The sequence below is a fragment of the Sorex fumeus genome, unplaced genomic scaffold, assembly GCF_029834395.1.
Source record: "Sorex fumeus unplaced genomic scaffold, SorFum_2.1 ptg000044l, whole genome shotgun sequence".
NCBI lineage: Eukaryota > Metazoa > Chordata > Mammalia > Eulipotyphla > Soricidae > Sorex > Sorex fumeus.
Window position 1 is genome coordinate 68,224,028 of NW_026606101.1, and position 14,018 is coordinate 68,238,045.

The following is a 14,018-nucleotide window of genomic DNA, read 5'->3' on the forward strand; positions in this document are numbered from 1 at the left end:
CCTATAAATAAATCTCAAAAGAGATTAAGAGCCACAGTTGATCTCGGGTCCACACAAGGCTGAACAGACCGGGGTAAATCGGAGGGGGCAGATCAACTTGGTACCACCCAAGCAGAACCCCTGGCTGCCACTTGCTCCCACAACCCAAAATCGCTGCCATGCCCCTGGCCAGACTCCACTGTCTTGGGAGAGACTTCACCACGACAGTAGCTGCTGAAAATCTGAGTGTGTGGGTTTTGTGACTGAAATCTTCAGGCTTTCTCAGAGTGGGCATGGGAGACCTCCTCCTACTTCCCGACATTCCTGGAAGCACAGTCACTGCACAAACTAACTTCAGCGCCACTGTGTAAACTCTTCTACTGGCTTTGCTTCAGAGACGCATAAATAAATATTAAAAGAGATCAAAAGCTGCAGTTAATCTCAGACCCTGGTCCTGCACAAGGCTGAACAGACTAGGGTAAATCGAAGGGAGGGGTCAGCCTAGTGCCTGCCCAAGCAAAGCCCCTGGCAGCCACCTGCTTCCACAATCCAAAATCATCACCAGACCCCCAGCCGGACTCCACCAACTCAGGATGGACCTCACCGAGATATAAGCTGCTGAAAATTTGGGTATTTGGATTTTGCGACTGAAATCAGGATGGGCTACCAACCCAGTTTCAATCTCTGGCATCCCATATGGTCTCCTGAGCACCACCAGGAGCGATCCCTGAGTGCAGATCCAGGAGTAAGCCCTGACCACCAGTGGGTGTGGCCCAAAAACAAACAAACCAAAAAAGAATAATAAAAATAATGTTTTTTAACTCAAAGAGAAAGGAAGGAAGGAAGGAAGGAAGGAAGGAAGGAAGGAAGGAAGGAAGGAGGGAGGGAGGGAGGGAGGGAGGGGGAGGGAGGGAGGGAGGGAGGGAGGGAGGGAGGGAGGGAGGAGGAGAGGAGAGGAGAGGAGGGAGGGAGGGAGGAAGGAGCATTGGGAAATGCCAACACTAAGGAGTTGGGGAAAGGAGAGAAGTTCAAGAATGACCCATGGGATAAGGGGAAAACCAGAGACAGGATATCTGGGAAACAAGGGAAGCATTTCAAGACAAATGAGACAGGTCAGGGACTGGAAGGGCCTCTGAACTTTGCACTTGTGGCCTTCATTAGCTGTATTACCATGCAAGGAAACACCACACCACCACGTACCTGTAAAGCTTTCTGCTCTTTCTGAAGATCTTTGATTTTGTTCTGTTGTTGGCAAACCCTATTTAGGGACCCATCCTCCAGTTCACCGATTTTGGTCTTCACATTCTCCATAATTTGCTCCAACTCATTAGCTCGTTGTTCGTGACATGCTGCTCGGCATTGCTCTTGCTGAAGTGCATCCCTGATGGAAGATACACAATTCTTCCCCTAGTCATACAAAATAAATCACACCCACAACAAATCTCTAAAGTTACTACTTTCTTTTCCAAGTTTTTCCTATCACACAAACCAGGGGAAGAAAGACACGGGATGGGGAAAGAGCTCAACTCGCACCTGCCTAGCATGTGTGTGACCCCCATAGTCAGTGCCCGGCGCCCCAAGGTTGCCTGAGCACCACTGAGGTGTCCCGGGCCCTGGTATGGCTGGCCCTGTAGGGCACTGCATCTCTCAGACCCAGCACTGACCCTACACTGCGGGGCCAGGAATTGCTGAGAGTGGCCCCGGGGCCTGCTACAACAGAAAATACAGAAGAAATATACCTAAGCTAAATTCCTACTATTTTTAAGAATTTTTTTTAAACTGGGGGTTTCTGGGGAGCCAGACCCAGAAGTGCTCAGGATTTGCTCCTGACTCAGTGCTTGGGGGTCACTTTGGGAGAGCGGGAGAGCGTATGGTGCTGAGAACTGAACCCAGGCCTCCCGCATGCAAAGCACACGCTCCAGGCCTAAGATGATACTGAATCAAAGCGGAAAATGACACGTAGAGATTTTTTCAAAGGAAGTTAATTATATATGCATACCACAAACAGTTAAAAGGGTTCTGGAGGGTGTTTGTTTGCTTTCAGTTTCCTTACTTTAGCTGCTGATTAGTTTCTATGAGCTCCCGGATCAGGTTCTGTTGACATGCTGTTTCTTCCATCAGTGTTTTCAAATTCTGTCTCATTTTCTGTGATGACTGTTTGTCAAAAATGATAAAATCTAAATTTAAGAAACATAATGCAGATAGTGAAAATAAATCTTAGGTTAAAAATTAAGTTTAAGTAGGTATTAAAGTATGTAAGAAAATATACATAAAAAATTAATTTTTTTACCAGACATAGAAAGAAGAGGGTCCCCTTACCTTTGAGATCTGTTTTCTTGACAAGACATAAAGGTTTTAAGCCACGTGTCAGCAATAACACATTTATGTTTTCCCATTCTGCTTCTTCCTGCTACAATTAGAGAAAAAGATAAAAATTTTAAGATATAAAGTAAAAGACTAACTTTCATGTAAATAATTCCTTTTCTTTTGAGAACATATTTTTTCTCCAAAGTTTTGCATAAAATGTAAAATTTTATGCATAGCATTAATTTTTTTATGATTAAAATTAAACAACAAATGTATTGCTTCTAATTAGACTGGAAGGATGTAACTATATAAAAATAATTTTATAATTCCAGAACACCCACATATAAAATTAATAATTAAATTGAAGAACAACAAGGGCCAGAGAGACAGTATAGCAGGAAGGGTATTTGCTTTGCAGGCGGCCGACAGAAGTTCAATCCCCAGCGTCGCAAATGGTCCCCGGAGCCTGCCTACTCCTGAGTGCAGAGCCAGGAGTAACTCCTGGAGACACTGGGTATGGCCCTGCCCAAATTAAAACACAATGACCAGAAGACTGTCCATCTAGGTCACAGAATCTGTGCAGTAAAACCACTCAGAGACACTCTCTGAGCCTTTACCCCGGTTTCTAATACATATTTACATCCTGACCTGAGAAGCAAATTCTCTCTAACTTGTGTGACTAATACAGAAAAAAATGGGTAGGGAAAAGTAAGGAGGGGCAAAAACAACTAAATAAGAGATGAATTAAGACACACACACACATACACACACAACAATGGGGGGGTGGTTCTGGGGAGATAGACAGTGCAGGGGTTAAGGCCCTTGACTTGCACACAGCTGACCCTGCTTCCATCTCCGACACCACAAGTGATCCATGAGCACTGCCAGGTGTAGCCCAAAGACAGAATAGGAGGATCAATACCAGAACAGAAGAAGCTAAAACTCAGTGAGTAGAATCCACTGGGGGTGGGGGTGGGGGGGAAACTGCGCTTGCTTCAGTAGCACATATACTAAAATTGGTACAATACTGAGATTAGCATACCCCATGCACATGGATGATATGCAAATTTGTAAAGCGTTCCATACTTAAAAAAAAAAGATAAAGCAAAAAGGAACTGAAAACAAAGAAGGCATCACTGCTGTATAGGAGAACATTAAGAGGACAGTTGCTTCAGAGGGTGCCAAGGGGAAGAGAGAAAGGGCAAAACTTTTTTTTTTGTATTTGAACCATACTCCGTACTCCACAGGAGCTACACTCAGCGGTGCCCAAGGACCAAACCGAGGACTCCTGTGTGCAAAGTATGTTCTCCATGGCACCTTTCCCATCCAAGGGGAAGAATCCTCAGTTGAAGAAATAACAGCCAGGAGCTTTCCCATGCTGAGAAAGGAATTAGCCCATCAGATCCAGGAAGTTTGGCGTTCCAAACAATGCCCAAACTGACACATGCCAACACCTTGTCATTAAAATGGCAAAAAAATATCAAAGCCAGGTAATCCTGAAAGCAGAAAGAGAAGAGAGATCACATCTAAGGGACTGACCACAGGACTATCCATAGGCTGAGGCTGGAGAGCACAGCAGGGAGGGTGTCACCTTGCAGGTGGCCGAGCCAGGTTGGATCACTGGCATCTATATGGTCCCCTGAGCCCATCAGGTGTAATTCACGAGTGTGAAGCCAGGAATACGCCCTTCCCACCTCATTAAAAAAAAAACCAGCAAAACAAAACCAAAAGACTATCCACAGGTTTCTCAACAGAAACACCCCAATCTGGAAGAGAGTGAAGTGGAACATGCAGAGCAATGAATAGAAAAGATCTCTAACCAAGAATACCCCGCCAGGGCAGGTAGTCGCTCAGACCTAACACAGTTCTTTTCAGAAAATAAACAGTTAAAAGAATCACTGCCACTAAAGCAGCTCTCAAAAAAACACTTAATAATTGCCTTAGAGGGGTGGAGGGGGTGAGAAACACTTGGAAGTAGCAAAATACCATTTTAAAATGTGGGAGAAAAGGAGAGTAATAATGGAGACATTTTGTTTTAAGTTTTCTGGTTCTTTCCTTGTTATCCTTGTCTATTAATTTTAAAGAAATTTACATTTCAAATGTCCCTTTTTCATCTCTTTATATTTGGTTCGTTTAAAAGATCTTATTTCTGTTAATATTTCATACGAATTATTATATATATTTTTTGGGTTTGGGGGGCCACTCTGGTGGTGCTTGGGGCTAACTCCTGACTCTAAGCTCAGGGAACCATATGGGGTACCAGGAATCAAAACCAGGTCGGTTGTATGCCAGGCAAGCACACTGCCCACTGTTCTACCACTCTAGCTCAAAACGCCTGATATTTCTAATACTAACACATTACTCCACATGGTTATTCATTTTCATTAGATTGTGGCATATGTGAAAAAATAATAAAAACATACCTATAAAAAATCAAATTTTTTAAATTGCCAACAATAAGAAAACACTGGCTTAAAATATTTCGAATTTACCTGTTTGTCAGTCATGAATCTGTCTGAAGGTTGACAGGACTCCTGGATTTTAAGGGCCTCTGGAAACAGAGCTTCTTTTGGACTATCAACACAGGTAGTCATTGTCAATAAAAGTTTTTTGAATTGCCTAAATCAAAAAGAAAAATGTGCAATAGGTGTCAAAGGAGATTATATTTAAAATAACCAACTGCTCTTGGAAAGAAATTTATCTATTCCTATTTCAAAACTTGTATGACTTCTTAGAAAGCTGATTCTAAGAATGATTAACTGTAAAAAGAATGCCACTTTCTCAGATGTTCACTCATGTTCATTCCTCTTGCTTTATGTGAATCAAGAATCTTCTCAAGAAGGGACCACTATGACAATGATAGTTGGAAATGATCACTCTGGACAGGAACTGAATGCCAAGAGAGATGCCTCCAGGCTGAATCTCATATCCCGGGAACCCTGGCAGGAGGCCCAAACAGAGCCCTGGCAGCCGAAAACCTCAAGAATCCAATATCCACTATGCTCACAGCCGATTTCCATAGGCATGGAGAAGCCTCATCCATGAATGAATCTGCTGAAAAACTCAGATATGCAGGTTTTGTGACTGAAATCTCCAGGCTCACACGGAGTCAGGGATGGGTGACTTCCCCCCATCCCCCTGTTCTTCCTGAAGCTGACAGTCACACCCACAAACTGCCTCTGGTGCCATATAAGCTCATTAACTGGCCATGACCCAGAGATTCACAAATAAATCTCAGAAGAGATCAAAAAGGTTCAGTGATGCTTCCTCCAGACCCCAAAGTCACCATCCAGTTAGAAATTTAACTTCAGCTAGATCACTCCATTCAAAATTCTAGGATTCCTGGATGTACCACTGATGTACCAGGAGTGGCACACCACATTGGGCAGGATGTAAAGTAGAAGTCAACCAGTCTCAATTAAAAAAATATTAGTACACAAGACTTTACCTGTAACAAGATATTAGTAATCTCTTATACAAGCGCTTAATGGCTCCAGGGTGAGACACAACAATCTTCAAACACTTTCTTCTAAGAAAACCTTTTTTGATCATTTTTAGAGAATTATTCACAAGAAGCAATACATGATAAATTATTTAGGTTCTGCTATTGGGGCAGGCTTAAGTGATTTTTGGGAAAATTAGAAATAATGGTGGTGGAAAGGTGTAATAGTGGTGGGATGAGTGTTGGAATGTTGAATGTAATAAATTACTGTGAACAACTTTATAAATATAAAATAAAAAAACTATTATGAAAAAGAAAGAACTAAATGCTGAAAGGAGGTAAAGTGATATACATTATACCCTTTCAGTAATAATATTACAAACAAGGGGAGGGGGAGCACGGGGACATGGGGCAGAGGAGAAAGAAGAGGAGAAAGAGGAAGAAGATTAGGAGGAAGAAGAAAAAGAAGAGGAGTGCCTGCCATAGAGACAGGCTGGGGGAGAGGGGGGTCTGGGTTGGCAGGAGGGAAACTGGGGACACTGGTGGTGGGAAATGTGCACTGGTGAAGGGATGAGTGTTGGAATTTGTATGATTGAAACCCAATCATGGGGCTGGAGTGATAGCACAGCGGGTAGGACATTTGCCTGGCACGCAGCCGACCCAGGTTCGATTCCCAGCATCCCATATGGTCCCCTGAGCACCTCTAGGAGAAATTCCTGAGTGCATGAGCCAGGAGTAACCCCTGTGCATCGCCAGGTGTGATCCAAAAAGAAAAAAAAACAAACCAGAAAACCCAATCATGAACAACTTTGCAACTGCGTATCTCACGATGATTCAATTTTTTTTAAAAAAGATCCTTCTCAAAAAATATCAGCCAAGTACAGCTATTTCACCTTTCAGTACTTTTTAAACCTTTCATTATAAAATTTTTTAAAGCTAAAGAATAATGAAGCCATATATAAAACAATGTAATGTCAATGATAAACTTTCTTCCATCCTAGTTTTCTTTCTGATGTTAAGAGGTTACCCCTGCTCTGCACTCAGAAATTACTCCTGGCAGTGCTCAGAAGACTGGATAGGATACCAGGAATTGAATCCAGGTCGGCTGCATTCATGGCACGTTCCTTCCCTGTCTCTCCAGCCTCGTCAGTAAGTTTATAAACAGGATGCATGCACTAACCTTCCCGAGGGGCTTAATACAATGAACTCTATGTAAATTTACTGTTCCTCATTAATTTAGTTTTACCTATATTTAATATACTTAGAGCAGATCGTATTAGTCCAAGGAGACCAAATATAAGGGTGGGAAAAAAAAAAAACAATGTAAGAGAAACCCCAAAGAAGCCACACGTTCTGACAATCCTAAGGGGTTCTTTCAAATGTCCAAAGTGAGATCCTTCTCTAGGCCCAAGATCAGGGCATGCTTATCCACTTCTTCGTTCAGTTAACTCATACCTTCAGATCTTGGCTCAAATTTCCATGTGCAGGGAAATCTCCCTTGATTCCATGACGAGATCAGGTTGTCTTGTTATACACACCTGTGGCACTATAAAACATGAGAAGTAGAGTTTCGGATGTCAGAGTCAAGTGACCCTCGAGCCCACCAAATAAATGTGGTAAATTTTGTGCCCTGGGCAATCTCAATGACATATTTTGGGAATGGATATTTGTTGTTATATAAAAATGTACTAAACAGATCTGACTTCTGTTATCTTGGACTGTCTCTAGAATGACTCGGCTCATGAGCTGATACTAGGTAAGACTACGCTAGTAAGAAAACGAATTCACAGGTATCAATAGAGTCCTTAGACTCTGCCTCTGAAGACAACGAAGAAGGCCAGGGAGGCACGCTGATGCAGAACTCTATGAACACTGACACATGACCAGCCATGACGTGGGGAAGGGACAAACGGGACAGACAACAAAGGTTAAAATCGGCGTGACAGTGTTTGACTTTCTGGCAAACCGGGCAGCAGGACATCACCTGTTTCTGAAATCTAACTTCCCATTTAGGCACCTGTGCTAGGGTCTGTCATATCACACCCCAGCAGCACCCCTGCACCAGTGGCCCCTGTAAACTTCCTACACTTCTGGGTTCCTTGTCCGCTTTGGGATTTTGCCACGCCCTACTATGTTTCTTTATATCCGGCATGTGAGAGATCATTCTGTGGCTGTCCCTCTCTGCTAACTTTAGTCAGCATGATTCTTTCCAGAGCCAACCACATACTAGCAAATTGCATAATTCCATCTTTTCTTAAGCCAGAGTAGTATTCCACTGTGTAAATGGACCCGTTTCTGTATCCAGTCTTTTATTCTGGGACACTTGGGTTGTTTCCAGATTTGGGCTACTGTGAACAGTGCTGCAATGACCATAGGAGTGCAGGTGTCTTTTCTGAAGAGAGTTTTTTTGGGCTCTCGGGGTAGATGCCAAGATCTACCCCAATTGCTGGCTCACGGAATAGCACTGGGAATCGCTGAGTAACAAGGAGGCTCAATTCCTAGTTTTCTGAGGTCTGTTCACACTGTTTTCCAAAAAGGCTGGACCAGTCGACAGTCCCACCAGCAGTGAATGAGGCTCCCTCTGCCCCATGTACACACCAGCACTGGCTGTCGGATGCAGTCCCATTTGTTTCAAGGCTAGGAAACTCCTGGGCTTTGGCTGGTCTGTGAAGCTCTGTATTGCTTCTATCACTCTGGATGATGGTCTAGCTGGGCTGAGTATTCTTGGTGAGGTGTTCAAACCAGTTACTACCAAGGAAATCAAAATGGTCATCAACAGTCTCCCTCAGCACAAAAGCCCAGGCCCAACAGGGGTTTACTAGTAAATTCTTCCAAATCTCCGAAGACCTACTTCTACTTCCTTTCAAGCTCTCTCAGAAAGGTGAAGCAACAGGAATCCTCCCAAACAGCCTCTGCAGCAAACGTTACCCTGATACCAAAGCGGACAGAGACATAACAAGAAAACTCTAGACCAGTGTCTCTGATGAACTTTGCATTTCCTCAAATGCAAAGATTTGCAACAAAATGTGAGCAAACGGAATCCAATAACACATCAAAAAAATCAAAAACTATAGCTAAGTATTCATCCTAGGGATGTAGGAATGGATCAACACACACAATTCAATCAATATACCAAATCAATACAAGGAAAAATAAAAATAATTACAATCAGATCAATAGACACAGAGAAAGCATTACCCAAGATCTAACACCCATTCATGATAAAATGGGAGTTGAACTGCGGACTTTCCTCAGCAGTTAAAGTGATTTACCACAACACACAGTGAACAGCATCCTCATGGTAAAAAGCTGAAAGTCTTTCCTCAGGTAAGATCAGGCTTACCTGAAAACAGTTTCTATTTTTGTGCAAGATTTCAGAATGTTTTCACACGTGGCTGAGCATGATCCAACCCCTGGCATCACATATGGTTCCCCAAGCACTGTCAGAAGTGATTCCTGAGTGCAGAGCCAGGAGTAACACTGCCAGGTGTGGCCCCAAAACCAAAAAAATAAGAACAATAATTAATAAGACATCAAACTTTATTTAGGTTGGAAAGCGCACAATATACAGGGCACTCGCCTTGCATGTGGCTGTCCCGGGTTCAATCCCTTTTATCTCCTATGGTCCCCTGAGCACTGCCAGGAGTAATTCCTGAATGCAAAACCAAGAGTGGCCTGTATTATCAGATGTGGCACAAATCCGCACCCCTGCACAACCTCCCACAATAAATAAATAAAATGATTTTTTAGTTGAATGTGAAAACAAAATTTTTTTTTTTTAAGGATTTTGTTCACTTCAATGCTCAGAGGACTTACATGGTGCTGGTGATCAAACCAGGGTGGGCCACATGCACTTTGACCCCTATTAATACTCCAGCTTAGGATACATCTTTTAATAATACATTGCACTGTAGCACTGTCCTCCCGTTGTTCATCGATTTGCTCGAGCGGGCACCAGTAACGTCTCCACTGTGAGACTTGTTACTGTTTTTGGCATATCGAATACGTCAAGGGAGCTTGCCAGGCTTTGCCGTGTGGGCAAGATACTCTCGGGAGCAACAAGGCCAAGGAAAACAGGGGTTAGGAGGACTGGTCAATTGTTGGATCTACCACAAGTGTGTGAGGGGCAGAGTGTAGGTAAGACAGAGAAGAGAACAGTACAACAATAATAGTTGGGAATGATAACGCTGGATAAGAATTAGGTGTTGAAAGTAGGTAAAGGGATATACCTGATAACCTTTCAGTATCTGTATTGCAAACCACAATGCCCTGAAAGGAGAGTTGAAAGAGAGAGAGGGAGGGAGAGGGACAGAAAGAGAGAGAGAGAGACAGAGAGAGAGAGAGAGACAGAGAGAGAGAAAGAGAGAGAGAGAGAGAGAGAGTGACAGAATAGAGCCTGCCATAGAGGCAGGCTAGGGTGGAGGAGGAGTTGGGGGTGATGGGAGGGAAACTGGGGACACTACTTGTGGGAAATGTACACTGGTGAAGGGATGGATATTGGAACACTGTGCGACTGAAACCCAATCATTGCAACAGCTTTGCAATGGTCCATCTCATGATGATTCAATTTTTTTTATATCTTTTTGGATCACACCCGGCAATGCACAGGGGTTATTCCTGGCTCTGCACTCAGGAATTACTCCTCGCAGTGCTCGGGGATCACATGAGATGCTGGGAATCGAACCTGGCTCAGCTGCATGCAAGGCAAATGCCCTACCCACTGTGCTATCACTCCAGCCCCTGTGATTAAATTTTTAAAATAAATAAATACCGAAAAAATAAATCATTTAGGAATCGAGCTTCCATAGGATCCAGCAATGCCATTCCTGGGGATATACTCTAAGGACCCCAAAACAAAAAGCAGAAAAGGCACCTGCACTCCTGTGTCTATTTCAGCAGTATGCACAATAGCCCAAACCTGGAAACAACCGACTTGTGGATAAAGAAGCTACAGGGCACACAAGGGAATACTACACGGCCATAAGGAAAAATGAAGTCACGACATTTGCTGCTACACGGACCTGGAGAATATTGTGCTGAGTGAAATGAGTAGGAGGAAAACAGATATAAAATGATCACGTGCGGGGTTGGAGCAATAGCACAGTGGGTAGGGCATTTGCCTTGCACGCGGCCAACCTGGATTCGATTCCCAGTATCCCATATGGTCCTCCGAGCACCACCAGGAGTAATTCCTGAGTGCATGAGCCAGGAGGAACCCCTGTGCAATGCCAGGTGCGACCCAAAAAGAAAAAAAAATCAATAAATAAATAATCTAATAAAAAATAAAATGATCACATTCATATATGAGATATTAAGAAACGCAGTAGCACAGCAGCACTGTCATCCCACTGTTCATCGATTTGCTTGAGTGGGCACCAGTAACGTCTCCATTGTGAGACTTGTTGTTACTGTTTTTGGCATATAGAATACTCCATGAGGAGCTTGCCAGGCTCTGCCCTGCGGGCAGGATACTCTTGGTAGCTTGCCAGGCTCTCTGAGAAGGATGGAGGAATCGACCCTGGGTCAGCCACGTGAAAGGCAAACGCCCTACCCACTGTGCTATCGCTCCAGCCCAAAGAAACACAGTAGGAGAATAATATCCAAAGACAACAGAAAAGGAGTCCCAGGGGACCAGTCCTTAGTAGAAAGCTTCTCATGATATGGCGGAGGGCAGTCAGAGAAGGGGCCACTACACTCTGACAGTGGGAAGTGGTCACTCTGGACCAGCTGGGTGCTGAAAGGCAGCAGAGTGACATGCATGACACCCTTTCAGTAATAGTATTGCAAACCACAGTAGCTAAGAGGAAAAAGGAAAAAGAAAAGTGTCTGCCCTAGCGGTAGGCTGGGGGTTAAGAGGGAAACTGGGGACACTGGTAGAGGGAAGTGGACGCAAGGGAAGGGACAAGTGCTGGAACATTGTACGAGTAAAACTCAATCATGAACAACTTTATAACTTTGTATCTTATGGTCATTCAATAAACTTTTTAAAAAAATTTTAGAAGTCAGGTCATCTGTATGGGCTTCAACTTCATTTTCTTTCCTGGAGAAAGGGGTGGTTTGGAGGCCACACCAGCGAAACTCAGGGATTATTGCGGGCTCTGCACTCAGGACCTACTACTAGCCTTGCACAGGGGACCAGATGGGATACCAGGATCGAACTCAGGTGGGCTGCATACAAAGCAAGTGCCCTACCTGCTGTACTACCTCAGCAGCGTGGCCTTCAGTTTCTTTAACTGAGCTTAATAAGGACCCCCAAGGATTGTCAAGAGGTCAAAAGGTAACATAAGTAATTTATCAAGTACATGATGAATAAATAACAGATGCTGAAAACAATACAAAGTCATCTGACCCACTAGACCTACCTCAGTCACAGCTCATTCCTCTTGGCACTTTCCACCTGGTCATTCAAGTTGATCTCAGTGAAATGATCATCCAGTGAGTCTCACATCAGAAACTGGATCTTCATCTGGGTTCCAAAAAAAAGAGAGACAGGCTGGAGAGACAGCACAGCTTCTTTGTAAGCAGTCAACCCAGGGTCAACCCCTGTACCCTATTTGGTCCCCTGAACCCTGGCCTCAAAAGCAGATGATTCCCAAAACAAAAAACAAACAAACAAACAAACAAAACCTCAGAAGGGGCTGGAGTGATAGCACAGCGGGTAGGGCATTTGCCTTACACGCGGCCGACCCAGGTTCGAATCCCAGCATCCCATATGGTCCCCTGAGCACTGCCAGGGGTAATTCCTGAGCGCAGAGCCAGGAGTAACCCCTGAGCATTGCCAGGTGCGACCCAAAAAGCAAAAAAAGAAAAGAAAAGGCAGACAATTCCATTTGTAAGAGACCTGAAATGATGCACTGTCGGACAAAAAAACACCATGGGACAGAAAGAAAAAGAGAAGCGGCTCGCTAACTTCCAACTGGGCATGCCAATGGCGTGCAGCTGACTTTTCTCCACCACAGGCTGGAAGGGGACCCCAAGGGAAAGCTCCCCAGGCTGAGGCAGAAGTGACCCCTTTTCCTGCGGGAACAGGGCCGGCAGGGTAGGAGCTGGATTGTACAGCGCAAGAAAGCTGAGTACAGAGATGTGAGACAGCTGAAGCTCCTGGTACTGTGCTGGTTTCCCAAGAGTCTGTGGTTAACGCGCCCTTGGGAGCGCTGAGCCCTGTAACATGCAGCAAACTGAGAATGATTTTTCAGCACCCTGGGGGTGGAGGGTGGGCAGACGTAGAAATCACAAACCACAGTCAGTTCTTGCAACTGAGCCACACCAACGTTCTCATTTTAACTTGCTCAAAAGTATATTTTCATGTTGTTACAACAAATGGCTGGAGTGAGAGCACAGCGGTAGGGCATTTGCCTTACAAGCCGCAGGCCCAGCCGAGCTGGGTTCGATTCCTCCGCCCCTCTCGGAGAGCCCGGCAAGCTACCAAGAGTACTTCGCCCATGCAGCAAAGCCTGGCAAGCTACCCGTGACGTACTCAATATGCCAAACACAGTAACAACAAGTCTCACAATGGAGACGTTACTAGACCCGCTTGAACAAAATCAATGAACAACGGGAGGACAGTGCTACAGTGCTACGACAAATGGAGGATGCAAGGTTTTCAAAGTCTCTCTTGTCTATTGCATGGGAAAGTAACAGGGTTAAGGCCAGTGCAGATAGTAGGGTGAGTAGGGTGTTCGCCTTGCACACCCGGATTCTACCTCCTGGCACTCCAAATGGTCCTCTGAGTCAGCCAGGAGAGATCCCTGAGCACAAAGCCTGGAGTAAGCACTGAGCATCGCAGGATGTGAAGTGAGAGCATGCACACACACGCACACACACACACACACACACACACACACACACACACACACACACACACACACAGAGTTCTCAGTGCCCAAACATTACAGCATGGGATTTAATAATCCGAAGAACAGCGGACTCCACCACACATAAGGAATTAGAATGCCCTGGGGAAACAGCGGGTGCGCGCGCGTGCGCGCGCGTGTGTGTGTGTGTGTGTGTGTGTGTGTGTGTGTTGGGGGGGAGCAGAAAACACGCACCTCTAACTTTGAGAGGAAAGACATGGGCAGAGGGGGTTGTCAGAATCGAACCCGCGGCTTCAAACTCAAAGGCAAGTGATCCACCACGGCCTTAACCTCCCCTCCCATGTCTTCCCCGCCTGCAAAGGGAAGCTGCGGCCAACACGTGGTCGGCCACCTCTTCCCCACGTGGGATGCGTCCACTTGGCCAAGTCCAGCATGACAGGGAAAACCGCCCCGGCGCAGTGCGGGGAGAGAATTAC

General features: G+C 44.9%; 1 protein-coding gene and 1 non-coding gene across 7 annotated transcripts in view; one reads left to right on the plus strand and one right to left on the minus strand.

The window, feature by feature from the left end:
- Positions 1-14,018, minus strand: part of CEP70 (centrosomal protein 70) — a 40,969-nt gene that overhangs the window by 26,345 nt on the left and 606 nt on the right. For 3 of the 6 annotated variants that reach the window (XM_056122095.1, XM_056122093.1, XM_056122096.1), the window contains exons 2-7: positions 12,091-12,194; positions 7,184-7,274; positions 4,779-4,905; positions 2,299-2,389; positions 2,033-2,156; positions 1,180-1,360 (exon numbers count right to left, since the gene is read on the minus strand). In XM_056122095.1, the coding sequence (XP_055978070.1) occupies positions 1,180-1,360; positions 2,033-2,156; positions 2,299-2,389; positions 4,779-4,880 (498 nt within the window). In that variant the 5' untranslated portion in view covers positions 4,881-4,905; positions 7,184-7,274; positions 12,091-12,194. The remainder of the gene's footprint in view (positions 1-1,179; positions 1,361-2,032; positions 2,157-2,298; positions 2,390-4,778; positions 4,906-7,183; positions 7,275-12,090; positions 12,195-14,018) is intronic. The other 3 variants (XM_056122097.1, XM_056122094.1, XM_056122098.1) reach the window with 3 other exon arrangements.
- On the plus strand, positions 3,273-3,376 carry LOC130030834 (U6 spliceosomal RNA). The gene has a single exon (XR_008793513.1). It is a non-coding gene; the product is annotated as a U6 spliceosomal RNA (small nuclear RNA).